Here is a 21,327-nt window from a genome sequence, read left to right on the forward strand (position 1 = left end):
TTTTACTAGTCCACTGAACAGCTCAACCAAACCAACTTAATCTCAACCTGCGTCAAGGCAAACAAGTAAAAAAGTAATGTCCTAGAGGTTTCAACCTCAGTCCTGTCTGGCCACTCCACACAAACAGATACAATTAGCCTGCTAAGCTAAAAAAAAAAAAAAAACAAGGTCCCCAGCTAAGAGAACCAATGATAGTCTCATTACTTCTCATAATGGACTGTGACGCTAGCATGCTAACTCACAACCCTGAACTCTGGTACGCCAGCACAGCACACGGGCTAGAAATCTTTGATAAATGTCAGTAAAACACAACTACAGGTGTTCCAGAAGCACTCATGTGGCAGGTCTAAGCACGAGCGGCAAACTGGAACCCTGAATCTCCCGCTTCACAGCCCCACGCACAGCTTCCATCTCACCTGCTCCTCGCTCACAACTACACAGAAAGCAACGACCTTCGGCCAAAAAACCCGCCGCGTATCTCATTTGCTGAGCAGATCAGGACTTTTCTCAAGAGTGAAAAAGCGAGGACGGAAGAGAAAGTGAATGAGAAAATGAAGCGCAGGGAGGGAAAACCCCCCTCTCGTGGCTCAGAGGAACGCCCTAGCGTAGGCCAGGAGAACGCTGCAAGGACGGGCCAGGAGGAGGTATTCTGACAAAATGTCCTCCAAAAACGTCACTTACCAGCTGGCTGTTATCTGAAAGACATTGATGCCACTGGCACACAAGGCTCATTGGATCAAGATAAACACACAAGAGCAGTCAGTAGCTTTACACTACACAAGGAGCACAAAAAGCAACCAAATCAACACAAAGTTCAACCATGTATATTTATTCATTTTGGGTTTTTAAATTTTTTTTTATTTTTTACTTTGTGATCTCAAAAAAATATAACCAAAACAAAAAATACATTATAGAAAAACCAATACACTTTAAGCTTTCTTTTTCCCTTTCTTCTCTTGACTCAACCTTGAGGAAAAAACAAAAACACTGTGTGATAAATTACAGGACACATTATGCTGACTCTCTCCCTTGTTCCACGTGCTGCTGAAGAACGCCACTCAACCTTGAGGCGTCCCTCATCTGGCCTGGCACTGCAGGTGAAGGCCGGCACACACCTGTGCCCAGGGCCGGCTTGCCATGGCATTTTTGGCAAAAAAAAACAAAACAAAAAAAAAAACACCTAAATCCTATTAAATATCTGAAAAATACAATGTAAAATTGCTTTTGAAAGGCCATCAAGGATGTTTTAATAATCCCCACCCCACTTTAAAAATAAATAGGCTATGCACATAGCTCCCCTTTTAAACACACAGCCTCCCCTCACTGATCATTAGGAGGTCTCTGTGTCACCTGTGCATGTTACGAGTGGTGAGCAATGCGGGGGGGCGGAGACAGGTGTGTGTGGGAAAACAGTGTTCAGATCCTGAAGACCCGACATCTATATAGACAGCAGCACAAGAAACACACGCGTGCAGGAGGTCGAGGCGCATGTCCGTAGGCCGAACGAGGCCTAGCTGCACCCTCTGCCAACGGCCTAAACCGTTAAAATCTTTTCCCTTTCCCCTCTTCCAAAACACAGCAAGAAACTTGATTTCTTTTTTCCTTTTTTAAAAGGGTCACACACTTCCAACTGAGACGACCATAAATACAAACCTGTTCACACGCCGACACTCCCTACAGTAACACCGAAAGAATCAGACGACAGTCTGTCTGGGGCACGGGGTGCTTTCTAAACGCGGTCTAAGTGCACAGCGTCTTATTCAGGGGAGCGTCATGTAAATTGGCACATGGGGATGTACACCATGAAAACCTTGAAAAGAAAATTCATAAAAACATAAAAAAAAACAGGTCTCCAACTCAGTTTTCATAATGTCTAGAGTTAAGATTCCTCCTGACCGCAAAGCTTGACTCCAGTCTCATATCGTCTCATTTTACGCGATGTCAGAGAAAAGGGTTCATTTTACTGCACATTTATACACACACACACACACGTATATGTATATATATATATATATATATATATATATATATATATATATACACACACACACACACACAATTACATACATACATACATACATACATACACTGCAATGACCATGTGTTTAGCTAGTAAAGACAAAGAAGACAAAAAAAAAGTGCAAGTGAAGAAAAGAGAGCAAAAGAATAGAGTGAAAGAGGGAGAGAAAAAGATAAGGTTGGTGACGATGGCGGCTGGATGGCGCTGGCACAGGGGCTGCTGGGGTCCTCATGTCCGGGGGCGCGGTCAGAGTGGGCGGGGCAGGGGGCCGAGCTCACCACTCTTTTTTCTTCTCGTCCATGGACACGCCCCCCGGCCCCAGCGCCACCACCAGCAGGAGCCCCCCGATGACCGAGAGGGTCTGGAAGAAGTCGTACTTGAGGAAGTCGTGCATGGGCTTGTAGGCGGGCACCGTCCAGAAGGCGTTGAAGTAGACGTTGATGGCGAAGAGCCACACCACCAGGGTGAGGGCGGCCAGCTTGGTCTTGAAACCGATGGCAACCAGGATGATCAGGGCTGTGCCCACCATGTTCTGCAGAATCTGATTTGTCGATTTGGGAGGGGGGGGGACAAGGGGTGGAAGGGGAAAGGCGGATGAAGGCCTAGGCTGGTGTATTGATTGCATTGAATAAGGAGTTGGGAACAAAACCAAAATTTGCTAGCATTCTGCGCACACAACTTTTCTCCCAGATTTTAATATTTTCCGCTTTTTTCCCCCAAATTTAAATGAACGATTGTATTTGTATTTGAACACTGTAACGTCCGCTGTAAATTCAAGGTCAAATTATATAGAAATTTTATCCAGCTTGTCTTTTATGCAGTCTTCTTAATGAAATTTGGGATGCCAAATTGAGATGTGGATTCAATACCCCAGATCCAACCCGTTTACACCCGTTTAAGCAGAAACTGGACTGCACTGTAATTCCAGCCCTTTGGGTTAAAAACAGCCATGCATACATCCAATAGTTCAGCATTCAAACTTTTTTTAGTTAAGATTGAAAATCCAAATGGTGACAATATCGTCGATACCTTGAGCAGTGTACCACAAGTGCTTGCTGAAAAGCTTACTGTATTACTGCAATACTTGTAAAATTGAGCCATCTGCAAGAGTGCATTACAGCAAAACAAAAAAAACAAACAGTAGCAACATGGTACAGCCCTGCATTACACGGTTTCTTCCTGCTTGATTGTAACATCTGACCCACTTAAGCCGGGCACCCACCGCACGCGTCGCGTAAGCGTCGCGTAAAGCCGGGCACCCACCGCACGCGTATCGGCCGCGAGCGCACTACGCGCGTATTACGCGCGTAACTGAAGCGTAGTTGAAGTACTGTTATTACAACGGCAGCGGGCGACGTCGTCTCCACCAGATGCGAACGCGTCGCGTACCGGCTACGAAGCTCGCGCGACACAAGCGAACTGAAGCGTAGTTTTTCGCTTCAGCTCTATTTTTTCGGCTTGTCGCGCGTCACGATGGCCTGTTTATACACAGAAATATGCTCTAAAATGCTAGGTATACATGCTCTGATTTATATTTCATCCTTATATTACTGGGGGTGTGTCCCTAGTTACTGCCCAGATATTTTATAAGCAGCTAAAAAAATACAAGCCTTTTCGTTTTGTAAAAATAAATAAATAAATAAATAAATAAATAAATGGAACCTGGGGAAAAGGCAAACTTAGTTTCGCTGTCTTATTTTGCGGAGGGGGTGGGGTAAATTTGAAAATACACCACAGAAAGACGTAGCCTATTGAATGACGTAGAAGTGAATGCACCGAGCAGCGGTTTGTTAGCTCGAGTGTTGGAAGGTAGTTTTTAACCAACCATTGCTCAGCCTATTTGACTTCTCCGATGTCTTCGTTCGCCGTGCTTTCAAAAAGGGCTTGTTAATAAAAATCAGATAATCCACAGAGCTTTAAAAAAATCAGATTATTTAGTGGTCTTGCCGATGAAAATGCACCTATTTTATAAATGAAGTTGTATGCAAGCCTTTATTGCACTTGTACTTCAAAGCTTCCGGTGTGCATGGCGTTGTGGTGTTAATATCCCTTCAAGATTAAACTGTTACTGTCTTTTTCACGATTAGCTGATTTGACTAAATCTGATCCTATAAATGTTTTGACGTGAATGGCAAGACAACACGGGAATTCCCAATGGTTAATTACGGATTATTTATTATTATTATGATCATTACATATTCTTCATGAAATTGGCACGCTTGTTAACCAAGCAAATAATTAATTAAATTAATACAGTTTGAGATTGATTATTATGCAGGCTACGTTGCGATTTAAGTTTATGGTAATTGTTGAAAGCGTTTACTTTCTCACGTATTTACATGTGTTAAAAAATATTACCAAATTAACAGAATGAAAAAGGTCTCTCACCAAGTATTCACTTAACCCATAATCAAAAGTATTGAACAAACGTGAAATACACGATGTAAGCCCACTGCAGACTGCGAGAGCTACTAGGAATATAGAGCTTTAAGCAAGCCTTTGCGCGACACAAACGGAACCAGTGGAGACACCCTACGCGTCGCGCCGTGCTGCTTCGCCCTGCTTTTACGCAAAGGCTTGCGTAAAAGCTATATATTCCTAGTAGCTCTCGCAGTCTACAGTGGGATTACATCGTGTATTTCATGTTTGTTCAGGACTGTTGATTATGGGTTAAGTGAATACTTTGGTGAGAGACCTTTTTCAGTTTGTTAATTTGGTAATATTTCGTTAACTCGTAAATACGTGAGAAAGTAAACGCTTTCAAGAATTACCATAAACTTAAATCGCAACGTAGCCTGCATAACAATCAATCTCAAACTGTATTAATTTATTTGCTTGGTTAACAAGCGTGCCAATTTCATGAAGAATATGTAATGATCATAATAATAATAAATAATCCGTAATCAACCATTGGGAATTCCCGTGTTGTCTTGTCATTCACGTCAAAACATTTATAGGATCATATTTAGTAAAATCAGCTAATCATGAAAAAGACAGTAACAGTTTAATCTTGAAAAGATATGAACACCACAACGCCATGAACACCGGAAGCTTTGAAGTACAAGTGCGATAGGCTACGTCTTTCTGTGGTGTATTTTCAAATTTACCCCACCCCCTCCGCAAAATAAGACAGCGAAACTAAGTTTGCCTTTTCCCCAGGTTCCAGTTATTTATTTATTTATTTTTACAAAACGAAAAGGCTTGTATTTTTTTTTTTTTTTTGGTGCTTATAAAATATCTGGGAGGTAACTAGGGACACACCCCCAGTAATATAAGGATGAAATATAAATCAGAGCATGTATACCTAGCATTTTAGAGCATATTTCTGTGTATAAACAGGCCATCGTGACGCGCGACAAGCCGAAAAAATAGAACTGAAGCGAAAAACTACGCTTCAGTTCGCTTGTGTCGCGCGAGCTTCGCAGCCGGTACGCAACGCGTTCGCATCTGGTGGAGACGACGTCGCCCGCTGCCATTGTAATAACAGTACTTCAACTACGCTTCAGTTACGCGCGTAATACGCGCGTAGTGCGCTCGCGGCCGATACGCGTGCGGTGGGTGCCCGGCTTTAGGGTTTTACATTTGCCTGCAAAAGACGTACTTCCTCCTAAAGTTCAAACAATGAAATTACCATTTTTTTAACCAATAACCTGCATGTACAAACGTGATAAATTAAGTAAAAATATAAACCAGATAAGGACCAGGATGTCCAACTAATGACAAATAAACAACTTTTGCTGGAGGTGTGAAATGTTGGGAAGGTCAGGGGTCAAAGGGTCACTCACGGAGAAGAAGCTGGGGTCGAAGTGCAGCAGGGTCATGAACATGAGCACCAGGAGGACGCGCCCCCCCAGCTGCATGTACTGTTTCGGGGAGCTCTCGCCCATGGAGGGCACCCCCGCGAACATGCTCTTTCCCTCGGAGCGCGACTCCGCCAGCAGCAGCAGGAGGCCCCCGCCCAGGGCCAGGTTCCTGGAGGGACAGGCGAAGAGAAGGGAGGGGAGGGGAGGGTCACCAGGACGAGGCCAGAAAAACGACGCTATCTTTTCACGTCTGAAAAGTGACACGCCGTTACCGCTAGAGACCGGGCATCGAAAGGAACTTGCAAAGGAGTCTGCCCTCCCAACGTCTTTTCAGCTCATTCAGACGGGGAAAAGCAGGGAAGGTTACAGACACGCGAGACCGTGAGAAAGCACAGGCGGCGGCACACATAAAGGCCTTTTGTTGACGAAACCTGTGATTTCACAAGCGTTAAACAAAGTAACCGCAGAATAAAGTAACCGCAGAGTCGAGTACTGACCAAATGTTCCACGGTCAAGTTGACTAATGGACCAACTGATGACTGATCAGGATACATTTGAATGCCTAGAGTGGTGCACTGGCTGTAAATCGCCTTGTTAACACAGGCATTAACACAGAAAGGTAATGAGGCATGAGGATGGAGTGATTTAACTTGATAGATGAGCAGGAAAAAAAACAACACTAGGGGAGCAAAAATGGCCACTCGTCAAGAGAACTACAATTTCCTGTGATCACCACGTTAAAGGACCGACTCGCCATTTGGAGGATCCAGAGCCAGGCATTTCTATATCGGCAACACATAATAATCTAGGTTGCAGCTTTTACCAGTGGCACCACTGGGACCTATGCTTGCGATCCGTTTGAGTATCAGAACAACGGCATCAGAAATGAACTGGGTAGACCAGGGGTGTCCAATCATATCTGAATTGGGCCGGTGTGGGTGCCGGTTTTTGTTCTTGCCCAGAACTATGACACCTGATTCTACTTATCAAGGTTTTGATTGAAGACCATAATTAGTTCATTAGAAGAATTAGGTGTCGTAACGCTGGGCTGAAACAAAGACCTGCACCCACACCGGCCTTTTTGGACACCCCTGGGGTAGACTGTCGCACTACTGTAACGCTAGGCTTCACAGTAGTGATGCTCATTAGGGTCTGGTGTGGACTGTTAGCCATGCCGTTAACAACTGTGGCCAACAGCCCTGCTGGGCGGTGCATAATTAGCCTCAGTGTCGACTAGGGAGGGAGTCTTATCGTCAGTACTAGAGGGAACTCAATTGTCAATCATAATTAACTATCCTGTCAATCATAATCAACTATCCTGTGGACATTCAGCAAACTAAAGTGCTGAGATTTGGAGAAGCGCTAGAGAAGAGGGTTGGGCTGTGGAGGCCTAGAAGCAATGGGAAGAGATTATTCTTCAGTCTGTGTAAGCCAGACTGATACGATTAATGTTTTAAACAAAAATCCTTTTGACGCTCAGCATACCGTCCTTCCTCTCTGAGTGTCTAAATCTTCCAGTCTGCTTCTAAGTGCAAGTGAGTGAACTATTAATGGCAGTTCAGACATTCAGAGCCTTCCTTTGTGCCAAAAATACAAGAGTAGATTACTGTGGTCGGTTCAGAGAGTACATCGACAAAAAATTGCAACAAGGCCTATCTTTATGAAGAGGATCTCATGACTTACCTCATCAAAAATTTAAGATCCCACAGAATGCTGTAGGCGATCGTCTGAAAGGAGAAAGGCAGTCAGAGGTGAATCGATCGCGGTGTGAGCTCAAATACGCACGTCCAGGTTCAAGAACGGAAAGCTCGCTCGGAAAAAGCTTCGACGCTCACCTGTAAAGCTATGATTCCGAACAGCCCAAAGCACGCATACTGGACAAAGTTCCTGCTGAGGATGAGGACACAGCCGCCTGTGGAGAGAAAAAAAATAAAAATCTGAACGGTGTTCGTAGGGCCACGGCGGGTCAGAAAACGCCATTAATTTAGACACCGCTGACCTGTATATTCCTTTCACACCAGGGACTTCAAACTCAAATCCTGGAGGGCTGCCGTGTGTGCTGGTTTTTGATGTGCTCCTGCACATAAGTACTTAATGCAAGTCACTGATTGGCTGAAAATTATGCACACCTTGTTTTCAAGGCCTAAACTGGCAGCTGATTGGAAGGATACTGCAAAAACCAGGCAGAGGCTGAGGCCCTTCAGGACTGAAGTTTGAGACCCCTACCTCCACGAGCATGCTCATGAGCATCGAGAGCAGACCCGGGTCAAATACGTATTTGTATTGGATTCAAATACTTTTCTACACTTTACTGATCTTGTCTGGTGTATTGGGACCAATAAAATACTCTAAAAAAGGTGCAAACCCCATGTCCTGCTCATATTGGCAGGCTCAATTACACCACGCAAGACCAACAGAGCGCAGAAAAGTACTTGAATCCAAAACAAATACGTATTTGACTTAGTTCTGGTTGAGAGGCACAACTACCCCCTCACCTATCTGTCCAAACAGGTTGAGCAGCACGAAGCAGGTGGCCAGGAAGTAGCCGCAGCTCCAGGTGCCCTCGATGTAGTCCCTCTGCTCGTTCCATTGGAACCACATGCGGATCCCGTCCTCCAGGAAGGTGCTGATCAGACACAGGCGCGCCAGGTGGGGCAGGTACTGCTTCGTCACGCGTAGAAACTGCAAATAGAGGGGGGGGAGGGGGCACTTCAATGGTAGGTCAAGCTACAGCCCTGTCGACCTGGTTGCACTTGGTCAATTTCATTCGATTCAAGCGAAATGTTAATAACACACACTTGCGCAGTACGGGAGCGTTTGTTCAGGACCCGTCAAAAAGGACGTGACGTAGATGCGTTTTCCGCGACGTAAGGAGTCGTTTTGCGGTTGTCGTGGCAACACCTAACCCTGCAGAGAGCCGACCGGCTGCATCAGATGAGCTGGTTCTTCGACAACAAACTTTTCACATGCTGGTCTCTCCGCATGACATGACTTACACAATGACCGATAGCAGCAGGGAGCCGCATGTTAATTTCACCATTCCTCATTACGCTGCTGCCAGTAAACCAGCTAATTACAGCAAAAGTAATCTTGAAGCCGCGAGACCTGCCAGGAACAAACTAGGCCGGAGGCTCTGAAATTAGACATCCCCTCCAGGGGACGGACGCTGCGCTCCACGGAAGGCCGTAGTGAAAATGATCCCTGCGAGCTGGTGGGAATCCAGCATCCAAACTTTCTCCAAGAAGTGCAACCTCTCCTAGCCTAGCGCTACAACATTTGCTTGACCTTGACGATGATTACTTGAATGAAGATCCTGCTTAGATGAATCAGGCATTTTAGTCCTGGGCTAGGAGAAAAACTGCATCTGCTTCGCATTTTCCAAATAAAACCAGACGCAACTAGACTTGAACCCTTTGTCATGTCACTGATGCAAGAGGTCAAAGGCAAATCACACTGTACTCCAGAGTTTAACAAAGCTTTTTTTCATATCTTCATACTAGCTCTTTATAGCCTACTTGCCATCTATACATGAGCACAAAAGACTTGCAGCTAACCCGCGCAGGTTTTTCAAAGCACTATTTTACACCAGGTCAAACGCTTTGAACCGTTCCACTGTGCAATGAGCCAAACGTCAAAAAGTAACATGGGAAAACAAGCAAGCAACAGGAAAATTAGAGCCAGACCCCTCAACTCACCTCCTCCAGAGTGAAATCTGATGGAGCTGTAGATTAAACATTATGACCAGTATGAATGTCAACAAGGTGCAAGTTATTGCTCTGGAGGGTCTATGCTTGGTGCTTTTATATTAGGCGATTGGGGAATTATCTCAGTCGCCATGGTTCTCCCAGCCATAAAAACTGAAATAAACACTGTGTAAACGGCTGTGCCATTTTATAGCGGCCATTTTAACGCTTACTGCCTGCGCTACTTGCTACTCTGCACCAAGCTCTGAGCATTACGAGTCCTGCCATAGCAGCCGTGGTATTCTGGATAAGAGCATCTATAAATGAATAAATAATACACAAGAAGTAAAGTTCACTTCAACAATGTGTTTGTACAAAGACAGCAGGGCTTCAACTGAACTGATGTGGAGCGTTGCACATATTTGGAGTGTGTATGTGTGTATATAATTGACACACAATATTTACTGTAATTTCCAATGACAGATATGGATGGAATTGATTAATGATGCCTTGCTGAAAATGGTTCACTCAGAGCCGAGCGGAGAAACGCCACGGCGGTCCGATCCGAGGCACCGCAGGGTTCTGGGAGAGCGCCAGCCTCTCGCACGCCGAGCGACGCACGTTCGCCCGGACCGCGCGGGCTGAAGTCACGTGACCCCGTCGCACGTTTACGGGATGCTCTGGAAAGATGCCCAGGGCAGCGTTTACAACTTCCTCCGAGTCGATCGGCTTTCCTGCAAAAGGCCGGTGTCGTATTCCACCTGCGGAATTCCAGACGCGGGACCACGATGGACGCAGGCCACGCCGACTGCAAGCCGACGCCCAGTATCAAGCGTCTTCACATTACTGTCCCAATGTGTCTGTACTCTAGTGTTTCTTTTGCACCTCTACATCGTGAACCAATGCACTTGTTGTACGTCGCTCTGGATAAGAGCGTCTGCTAAATGCCTGTAATGTAATGTAATGTAATGTAATGTATGCTACCTGTACAAGGGTGCCATTAAAGCAGGTGTATGGTTCAAGATATTTAACAAGAGCTCTATTACATGCATGATATCACGTACGCAACTGTGATGTAAGTTCCAGGACAGAGCTCTTCTGGCTGCTCTCACTGTCGAGCCACACAGCGTGTCGTTGCTCCTCCCATCTCCGTGGGAGACCAACCTTTCCCTCCTTCAGTTGGGACCCCCGTCACCGAAGACGCGCGCTTCCCGATGCGCGGTTAGCCGCCCGTCGCCCGGGCGACGCTGTGACCTCCGCGCCCCCCCGCCTCGTCGGCCTCCGAGCAAACAGAATCCGCTCTTCGGCCGCGGCGCCTGTTTAATGATCGACAGGGCGCTCCCGCGTTAGCCTTTTCCCCCCTTTCTCTGACCGAACGAGACCGAACGGCGCAGGTTTTAGGCCAGCTAATGATCAGCCACCACACAAACAGCCACCTGCTGCTGTTTGCTTTAAGGAGGCTGCCTTATTTAAAAAAAAGAAAAAAAAAAGAACAAAAAAAAGAGAGCCACAACCAGGAAACGTCGGAGTGGAAGCGCTCCCTTCTGAACGGCAAATCACCTGCACCTCTCGACCGTTACCCTTCACCACAGCCGATTCAGAAGAGACCGCGTGCACGTGCGTGCGAGCGTGCACGCATGCTAGGGCTGTCAAACGATGGTTTGAGATTCGAATGGTATTCGAACGGTAAAAAAATGACATTTCATCCCTGGTTCCCTGGTGCGATCGGAACGCGTCTTATTCTCCACTGGGAATATAAGAGACAGATGTTTTTGGCAAATAACTTTTTGTACGCTTGACAGGGGCATAAAATGCTCTACCGGTTAAGTTAGTTTTACCCCTTTCTTTTTACAAGCTAGCATTTTGGGAGTTCTAGCATTTTGGCAGGATAACTTTAAAACTATGCTGATCTTAGGTCCCCCTCCAAAAGGTCCAAGAAAGTACTTTTGAGTTTTTAATGGCACTTTATTGCAAATTACTCACCAGGATCAGGGGTTGACATAAGTGGTACACAAGTACACATGCATGGCAAAAAGATTAAAACGCACAGTAATTATATTATATATTTTCAGGTACACACCTATTTCTCGGTGCACTTTTTGATAGGACAAATGATTGCCTCGCATTTTCATCTTTTTCCCGTGTCATGCAATTCAACATTTAAAATTGTAATATAGATTTGAAAATATTCAAAAGTATGTGTTTTTTTAGAAGGAATATTCAAATGCCCTTTTTTTGCAAATGTTGTCAGCCCTAATGCAGGGCTGGGAAATAATGGCCAATGACGATAAGGAGGAAGGACGTAGTTTCAATTCCCAGAAGCAAGACTGCCACAGTGGTCTTGAGAACGAAACAACAGTGTAAAACTAATAACTCTGTAAAGCTTATCCCATAACAGCCACTCCCCTTCACACACCCTGAACACCTGCAGATGCAGAACAAACGAAAACCATCCATTTAAGCAATCTGCATTTTTCAACATAGGTCAATTTCCCTAAATGTTTCCCTGATAATGACTGATTTTTACTTTTTTTTTTACTGAGACCTATTTTAAACAGGCCCAGTGCTCTAATGCACTTTCACTTCTTACTGCTATGAAAGGGAAACTTCACAGCTTAGGTTGCACTCCCCTAGCATGTCGGTTGCACTCCCCTAGCATGTCGGTTGCACTCTCCTAGCATGTCGGTTGTACTCCCCTAGCATGCCGGTTGTACTCTCCTAGCATGTTGGTTGTACTCCCCGAGCATGCCGGTTGTACTCCTAATACTTTTGCCACTCCATTACACTTCTCTGTGATTTCCACTGAATCACAGTGTTCCTTATTCAGTTCATAAGAGAAGTGTCCCCAATCACTTACACTCAGTTCAGGTTTTGTGATGTTTCTACTTTCTTTTGAGGATGTTGTCGAATCTGCGGGTTTAGTTTGTCGGTTTCCAGGAAGTAGGGCATAGATAAAGCCATGTTAGCTTGTGCCCTGAATGTTTTTGCTGAGAAAGTAAAGAAGTAAGAACCCGACTGATCACAATGTGGCTGTGATAGTGAACCAATGGCCCACCATGTCACACAAACAGAAAACATTCATCAGGTCAGCTGGGCCACTCGGCGACCAGGGCTGGCTGCAGGACAGGCCTGCTGCGCCATTTAAGAATTTTGCCTTATTAGTCAAGGGTTGCAGCCGGTTCAAATCCCTGACAGGAAACTGTTCTTTTACCCTTGATCAAGGTAACCTAATTAACGTGAAATACTTTGGTCATGAATCAGCAGTGAAAGTTAATAATGTGTAAACGTAATCAATGAAGAATAAGAGTTTCTACCCGTCAAATGAATGAGAGTACAGACAATGAATGACAACAATGGGGAGTTTAGCACATAAGCAGACCCGTTGTTTTCTATTTTCTGTTTACAACACAGAACACTATGCACATAGCCTATGATATTAATATTTCAACCAATATTTCACACATGTCTAACTGGATATAAAAGAACTGAGGGATGCAATGCGACAGACTGATGAGCAAGCTACAGTTCTTCTGTTTAAAAAAAATAATGCAAGTTTAGAGCCTGATTCCAATTAATAAAAAATTGCAAGCAGGGGAAGTGAACTATTAAATATGGTGGCAGAAGGAATATTGTAGAATACAACCTGAGGCTGTTTAGCTAGTCACAGAATGTTCACAGCAGGACATACTGCAGCATCAGGCCATTTCTACACAGAGGGGTTCATGTGCACGTGCAGCCAGCCTGTGACTTGATTTCAGACAGCAGTGTTATTCTAGACCACATTACAATTACAGAGCCACCCCCCACCCCCATATCTGCCTGCCATAAACACAGCAATGTGCGGGCTCTGAGCGTCAATGGCTCCGCTAAGCCCCACCCACGGGAGCCATCCACCTCAGCGCTGCCATCCCCAGAGGTGGCCAATCAGCATTCAACAAGTACCACACATGCTCGCTGTGAGCCTGCATGAAAGGAAACGGCGTGTGGCCAATCAGAAAGGACATTACGCGGATACAAGTGTGTGAGTGACGCACAGAACAGCGCCGAGTTGCGGCCTGCAACACCATCACACCGTAGATGATCAGCTTATCAGTGACCGCAGACTTTTGGACAAAGAACTTTGAATCTGTGAGGGCAGGTTATCTGAAGTCACCAGTATCATTATTCTTTGGACTTCATTAATACAACGTTTTTTTTTTCCCTTCAAAAAAAGCATGTCACACCTCTTTCTTGTTAAGCAGCACCTTCATGAAGGGCAATCTGGAAATCAAGTGAGCCCTTCCAGAAGAAATCTGGAAATCAAGTAAGCCCTAATTCATGAACTAACGGGTTACACTGGCTTCATTAAGTTCAAACTTCTTGGCTTTGTCTTCTCACAAAAATAAAATCAATTTTCAGAAACCCAGATCTGGCAGTACGGCTGGCTTTCATGAATCCCACCTTCACCCCACAAAGGGAAGTCAAGGATGGAGCAGCGATTAGATGGCTTTGACAATGATAAGCTCATTGCACAACCCCCACCTCCCATACAACAGCTCCTTTTGAAAGTCTATCTGCTGTGGAAAATGGAAGCTCAGGGCACAAAGATTACAACCAATCAGCCAGTGCCATGCAACCACTGCAACTCATTCAGAATACGGCTGCCTGACTTGTCTTCAATCTTTCAAAGTTCTCGCGTGTCCCTCCCCTGCTGAGGTCAGTCCACTGGCTGCCTGTTGCTGCCGGGGCCAGGTTCAAAGTCCTGCCTCTGGCCTAAACTGCAACTAACAGGACACCACCTTCCTACCTACAGGACATAACTCAACCCTGCACGCCAGGTCGACCGCTCCAATCTCCTGCAGCGGAGGGACCTGCACTTCCTGTCATCCGTGTGAATGGTTCTTGCTCGTCCTGACCATGGAGCTTCTCCACCTCAGCGGTGGAACAAACTCCCCATTCCTCCATGAACCACTCAGTCGCTGCTCGTTTTCCTCTGTGGTCTGATGACACATCTCTTCAGACTGTACTTTACTCAATCTAGTATCACTCTAATGTACCACTTGTATCTTCATCTAGATGTTGTAGCTCTTCATCACATCTCTTGTAATCATGCCTCACTTCTAGTTTATGACTTGCCAGAACTTTACTGACTTAGCCTATGCTTACCGTGTGAACGAGACTTGAAATTCATGACTATGGATAGCTGATAATTAATGAGAAGTGTACATTATCTGACCTGTATTTTGTAGTTGTTCCAATAACCGTCAGTATGCGCTTATTGTACGTCGCTTTGGATAAACGCATCGGCCAAATAAATGTAATGTCGTATACAATTGGCTCACGGGAGGGACTGCCGCAAACAATCTGTGCAGGCACACCCTCTTAGCCCTACACTAAGCATTTATTGTAGCAGGTCTCAGCTATAGCCTTAAAAGGCTTGTTTATTTATCAGCATATTAATGTGCAAACAATCACTGTCTCGCATACCAGGGCTCAGACAAAGGCCACAACTCTGAATCATACCTCTGCCACCCAAATACTAGCATTGCCGCAGTTACCGGCGTTACACGGTGTTCGGGCATACACCGATTACATTACTAGCCCATCGCCCCCATCGTCGTTTTGCTTTTTTTTAAAAACTAGAAATAAAAGCCATTTAGTTTATTTTTGCCTATCAGTGCCCACATTCATCAAATTTAAAACAAAAAACTCATTTGTAAAATACTAAGCGTGTTATCAATACTTATACTATAGAGTGAGAGCACCTATTATCGACCGCCTTCGTTCGACAGACAGGAAAACGTAAAGATTTGTAACAACCTGTACCTAGTTATGTAGGAACAAATGTCCTTGTTATCCTCCAGTGGTTATTTTTTCCAATAGGCTACTTTCGCGATTTTTTTCTGTGCCGGCAAATAAGTCAGAGGTGGTCCAGCACTAGCTTTTGGTTGCTAAGGGGACCTGTGTCGACCACCCCATATAAATGAATGGAACTAGACATAAATTTGTTAGCATACTGTGTAAGTTTCCTATCTTGCATATTTGAGGTTAATATGAGAAAGGGTGGTCGCTATCAGCACGTCTAGGAATCCGTACATATTCACAGTTGTAACCCAAGTCGCAGGACGCAAAATAGCAGTTAGGAAAGCAGTTTGAAATTATGAAGCAACATCTGCACCATTGCTTTTAATGGGTCACGATGAGATAATTCCGAGCGTATTGCTAGTCTTAAAGTTGATATGGTACATAAGGCTGTATTAATATAACTAAATGTATATGCATGAAGTTGGTTTTTTACATTTAGACAGTTTATTATGTGTATTTTTACAGGACTTACATTTTAATGGGAAACGATGTCCAGTTCTCTCTCATAAATACAAAGTAAATACACTAGCGGTCCCCCCCCCGGGTGGTCGATAATAGGTGCTCTCTCACTCTAGTCGGACGACGGACGCTACAATTAGCTGATAAACTCAAAGTGTCTGCTCACTACTATCCATACCTGTGAGTTACTCTGAGGCAGTGACCACCTGCGATTCTGACTGTACCTGTGAGTTACTCTGAAGCAGAATGATCACCTGCGATTCTGACTGTACCTGTGAGTTACTCTGAGGCAGAATGATCACCTGCGATTCTGACTGTACCTGTGAGTTACTCTGAGGCAGAATGATCACCTGCAATTCTGAGTGTACCTGTGAGTTACTCTGAGGCAGAATGATCACCTGCGATTCTGACTACCTGTGAGTTACTCTGAAACAGAGTGACTACCTGCGATTCTGACTACCTGTGAGTTACTCTGAGGCAGAATGATCACCTGCGATTCTGACTACCTGTGAGTTACTCTGAGGCAGAATGATCACCTGCGATTCTGACTACCTGTGAGTTACTCTGAAGCAGAGTGATCACCTGCGATTCTGACTGTACCTGCGAGTTACTCTGTAGTCTGATAACTTGTACAGCCTACTTGTTCAGAACTACCCATAATTCTGCCTTTACATCACAATTGGTGCAAAACTATTGGCACCTCAACGTCATTCACCATGTGCACAGAAATCAGACCGGTGATGTCATAACAAAACGTGTCCTCTTTCACCTCCAGAATTGGGTCAAATCACACACAGCATCCCCATTTATTCTTTCCCACAAGCAATGCATCATACTCAGAGCAGAGGTGAGGGTGGTCGCCAGGTCTTTCCCGTCTGTGAGGACGATGCTGCAGTCAGGAAAATTATCCAGCGTTCAGAGGCAAGGCACAGTCAGAATGACAGCATCCACACTACAGCATGGGGGGTAGAAATGAGAGCCCGGACCCAAAGGTAGCAGACTTCTCGCTTTGAAGACCTGGGAAAGCCAAAGGTACTCTTGCAGAAACACAAGGACCCACATTCGGCAGCCACAAACCTCCAAACAGGGACCCCTGGGACTACTCATCATAGCCACTAGCAGAGGATAAACAGAGGATGAGAAGGAGGAGGGGGCAGGAGGAGAAGAGAGCTCACCTGATGATGAATGGCAGCATTTTTCCTCGCAACTCAGCGCACATCAGGTCAGGCAAACAGGGAGAAATTTACACAGCCCAATGAAAATGGGAGATGATTAGATTGGGAGAACGAGAGACCAAGATTAGGAATTTGGCCAGGACACTGGAGAACCCTGCTACGGTTCGCACAGCACAAAGAAATAACGGTTCAGAGCCAGGGTTCGTCAACTAACGCGGTAGTAATAACAGGGTTGTTGAGAATGATATAAATTGGTTAGCAAATAAACAGCATTATTGTCAGAGTAGCCGCAGAATTTTGATGTCATCGTGAATGCAAGGTTCCTCCTGCTTTCTGCTGATTTGCAACTGCTCAGCCCCCCCGGCTGTAGACACTAGGCAGACTGCACAGCCCAGATCATATGAAACAGTATGTTTGCTTCCGCTGTCGAGAAGTATCGAGTACAAATAGAACCACATTATACAACAAAATGCATGACATCAGACCGAAAATGTAGGCTATTTATTTTAAGGACTGTCCAGAAGTCAGTGTACAGTTGCCGTGGTCTTGTCTAACAGTCATGAAATGGAAAGTTAAATAACTTTTCTTGCCCGCATCGTGATTTAGCAAATTTAGAATTAAGACTTATTGAATCATGAGGAATACATTTATAGCAGGCACAAGACTAGCTTTACCACACCAGTGCAGCATGCTAAGCTAGCTGGCGCAACAGGTTATAACCAAACTAGCGTAAGCAGATCGGAAAAGAACATTTGACTTAAACTATACTGTGACCCGTCACCCTTTGAACTACAGCATTTGAGGCAAACGCTCGTGTAAAAGTAGCTAGTTTGTTAACAACCCAGAAGATACCAGAGAGATGCACATCCTCGGAATAACTAGCTGTACCTCGAAATTCTAACATAGCAAAAACTCTGGCTTTGTCAAGCAAGATCTCCCCTTACACATGGCGTTTATACTTGGGCTGGGGAACGACAGCGAGTTTCATCTTTGTTTGGACCCCAAAAATTGACATGGAAAGGAAACCGCTGTCTGCCTTGCGCTATCGTGCAGATGTTCCGTTTCCGACACCAATTCATAGTTTGCTAGCAGCACCGCTTGATTCCATACAATGGCAAATGGACATAGGTAACGTAGCTCCCCTCCAGCTAACAGAAAAGTAAGCTCCTCGGCCCAGGCGTAGCACCGCTTCCTTTTTACCCAATTATTACAGATCACACTGAAGTAGTTGGCACCCTCTCCCCTCTTACAATATCCCATTTCAATAATACTCTTGCCTAACGCAGCGCCATCACGGCCGTGATTCGTACCTGATCCGCCACGTCCTCGGCGGTACTCATTATGTTGTTCTGGGCCATGTCTCCCTCTTCTGCGGTCGCGGGTATCGTGTCAGTGGTGCCTGTCCAGTTATCGCTGAATGAGTCGACTGCAACTCCCAAGCGCTCGTAAGTGCTGTTACTCAACACGGCAGCCTCTCTCTTCTTTGCTAATCTGTGTAGCGAAAGGCCACCTCCGTCCCACAATGCTTCGCGTTGGGCTTCACAGCTCCCTCTACAGTATGCAAAGGCCACAGCATGCCACGTATGCTGGTTTGTGAAGAGGCAGGCAGGCGTATTGTCGCTCACATAATTAGGTGATACTAGTTATTTCTGACCCTACCCTTGTCACAGGTCTGAAATTCATATTTCCCATCAATACGTCCCTGTAGTGTCCCGTGATTTTGTGAATTTTTAATCAGTTACGAGATGTCACGACTGAAAAACTAAGCATTTCCGAGACATCTAGTTATGTATAGCAGAATGAACCAATGCTTAGGCAAAATAAGGCTGAATAAAAGTTTTAGGGACATGCATCTGAGGTCTTGACGCTTAATTTACCCATGTAAAAGTAGTTATTGAAGATTTAGGAGCAATTCGATTTGACAATAGAAAACCCGGACATAATTCATTTGTTTTGCTGCATATTAGAAAGGGTGGAATGCAGCAAGTGCCAGACCATGACATTCTATGAATTTTGGAAATTTAAAGAACATAATTAATCATTTCTGAGAGCATTTGTAATTTGAAATATAGAAGACAAAAATGTTACATAGATGTAATTTGTACATTTATGATCTACCAAGGCATTCCATGAAAAAAACAGGAATCCATATGCACACCTAACTTTCTGTATGATTTAATTTACCTGTTGGATAGCTGCTCCATGAACAGTACACAAGCTCAGGCACAAAACTTCCACATTAATAGTGCATATTCTGACCTTGACTGTAGACTAACTGCTGACGACCAGTGGGCAGCATTGGCCATTTATATGAATGCAAAATCTGACTCCTTGTCATTTGCCTGCAAGCTCACTTCTGTCAGACGACACCAAAGTGAACAGGTGCAATCTGAAATTATGAAAGCCTAACCAAGTTTTTCAGTAAAATATAAGACACATTTATAAACATTAAGCCCACACACACGCACGCGTACACACACACACACACACATACAATCTGAAGTTTTAGTTTAAAAAGAAAAAAAACAGCAGTCCTTATTATCATCACTGACAAGATAAAAATTTAAGACATTTGTCACAAATAAGTGCAAAACCCATTCTGGACATTAATTATGAGGGGTGGAAAAAGGGTGTTTCTTACTAATTACAACCAATCAATATAAACGGTCAGGCCCAGCAACTCTTTTATAAATAAGGCACTGTTTTTCTGCAAACTCATTTGGTAGCCTACAATTCAGCTAAGATGTACTAATGGCAGTATGCAATCGAAGACCACACAGCTTAAATGGACAGCATTTAACCACAGAATTTAACAGCAGGCATTTCATTTTTCCTTTTCACTAATTATTCCCAGTAGTTATGAAGGCCTTCCACACACACCTGCAGTTCTTTATGAAATGGTGTCCTGTTATGAACATTAACAGTGACCAGATCAAAAATGGAGATGTATTGCCTTTAGCTTTGTTACTTACATTTGTATCTGATTGCAGTAGTACCTGCTTGAAATGGAGGTTTTATGAGCCTTACATGACTGTGGCTTGCACAACTCAAGGAGTCTTCACATAGTATGCTGTCTTCATCAAATACATTCTTAGATAAAGAAATAAATGATCTAAAACTGGACATCCTTCTTTAAAACTTTAACCAGTTTATCAGGGAGACTACATTGGAACACAGACCATTAATGTCACATAATTAACAATACTTTTGATTTTCATGAAATATGAAATGTGTTCAGCAATAGAAGAATTTAGTTGAATGCATAAACCAATATAAGATCAAGCACCCTTAAGCGGACCTGAATTTTTTTATCAACCTTGAATTTTCCACATTCATATCTAAGCATCTTTAGTGATTTCAAGAACCTATGGGAAAAGGTCTGAATAGAAATCTCTTTTGAGGCTTAAAAAAACACGTTAAGTGTTCCCTTAAAATGTACCAGCAGGTGGATCTTGCTGTATACATTCTTTTTCTTGCTGCCAGTCAACAATGGGACATTGGTACTTAAAGATATAGTTTAAGTATTAAGCAGCTGAATAGATTAGACTGTGTACTGAGTCACTGCGGCATTGGAGGGTGGAACTGCATAAAGAAAAACAACTTGTGAAAAGCTCATGGCCACGTTTAGCGTTAACCGTGCTACATAAGAATATTAGAAGTTTTTATGCTGCAAGATGGTGAAAATTTAACCAAATTAAGATAAAATAGCATTTTCAAAGTGTTACATACAGTCAGGTTGATAAGTATTTGGACAGTGACACAATTTTCATTATTTTGGCTCTGTACGCCACCACAATGGATTTGAAATGAAACAATCAAGATGTGATTTAAGTGTAGACTTTCAGCTTTAATTTAAGGATTTTGTCAAAAATATTGTATGAACAATGTTGGAATTGCAACCATTTTTATATATAGCCCCCCCCCCCCCATTTTAGGGGCTCAAAAGTAATTGGACAAACTAACATAATCATAAATTAAACTGTCATTTTAAATACTTGGTTGCAAATCCTGCCTGAAGTCTTGAACCCATAGATATCACCAGACGCTGGGTTTCTTCCCTGGTGATGCTCTGCCAGGCCTCTACTGCAGCTGTCTTCAGTTCCTGCTTGCTCTTGGGGCATTTTGCCTTCAAGTGAAATGCATGCTCAATTGGATTCAGGTCAGGTGATTGACTTGGCCATTGCAGAACATTCCACTTCTTTGCCTTAAAAAGGTCTTGGGTTGCTTTTGCGGTATTGTCTATCTGCACTGTGAAGTGCCGTCCAATGAGTTTTGAAGTAGTTGGCTGAATCTGAGCAGATAATATAGCCATATACACTTCAGAATTCATCCTGCTGCTTTTC

General features: G+C 44.2%; 1 protein-coding gene across 1 annotated transcript; it reads right to left on the reverse strand.

Annotated features, from left to right (window-relative positions):
• Nucleotides 1-813: 813 nt before the first annotated feature.
• Nucleotides 814-18,522, reverse strand: LOC135265181 (surfeit locus protein 4). The gene is made up of 6 exons (XM_064354554.1): nt 18,295-18,522; nt 8,319-8,505; nt 7,659-7,735; nt 7,507-7,550; nt 5,806-5,992; nt 814-2,561 (listed from the first exon to the last, which is right to left on the reverse strand). The coding sequence occupies exons 1-6, from the start codon at nt 18,340-18,342 to the stop codon at nt 2,295-2,297; spliced, it is 810 nt and encodes a 269-aa protein (XP_064210624.1). The 5' UTR covers nt 18,343-18,522; the 3' UTR covers nt 814-2,294.
• Nucleotides 18,523-21,327: the final 2,805 nt, after the last annotated feature.

Source organism: Anguilla rostrata, chromosome 10, assembly GCF_018555375.3.
Source record: "Anguilla rostrata isolate EN2019 chromosome 10, ASM1855537v3, whole genome shotgun sequence".
Classification (NCBI taxonomy): Eukaryota; Metazoa; Chordata; class Actinopteri; order Anguilliformes; family Anguillidae; genus Anguilla; species Anguilla rostrata.

Bases quoted from the DNA above. Each gene is read 5' to 3' on its own strand.
- LOC135265181 (XM_064354554.1), bottom strand. From the start codon at position 18,342: ATGGCCCAGAACAACATAATGAGTACCGCCGAGGACGTGGCGGATCAG. The intron at 7,551-7,658 runs GTGAGCGTCGAA...TTCTCCTTTCAG, and splicing joins TCGGAATCATAGCTTTACAG to ACGATCGCCTACAGCATTCT. The intron at 2,562-5,805 runs GTGAGTGACCCT...TCGACAAATCAG, and splicing joins TCGACCCCAGCTTCTTCTCC to ATTCTGCAGAACATGGTGGG.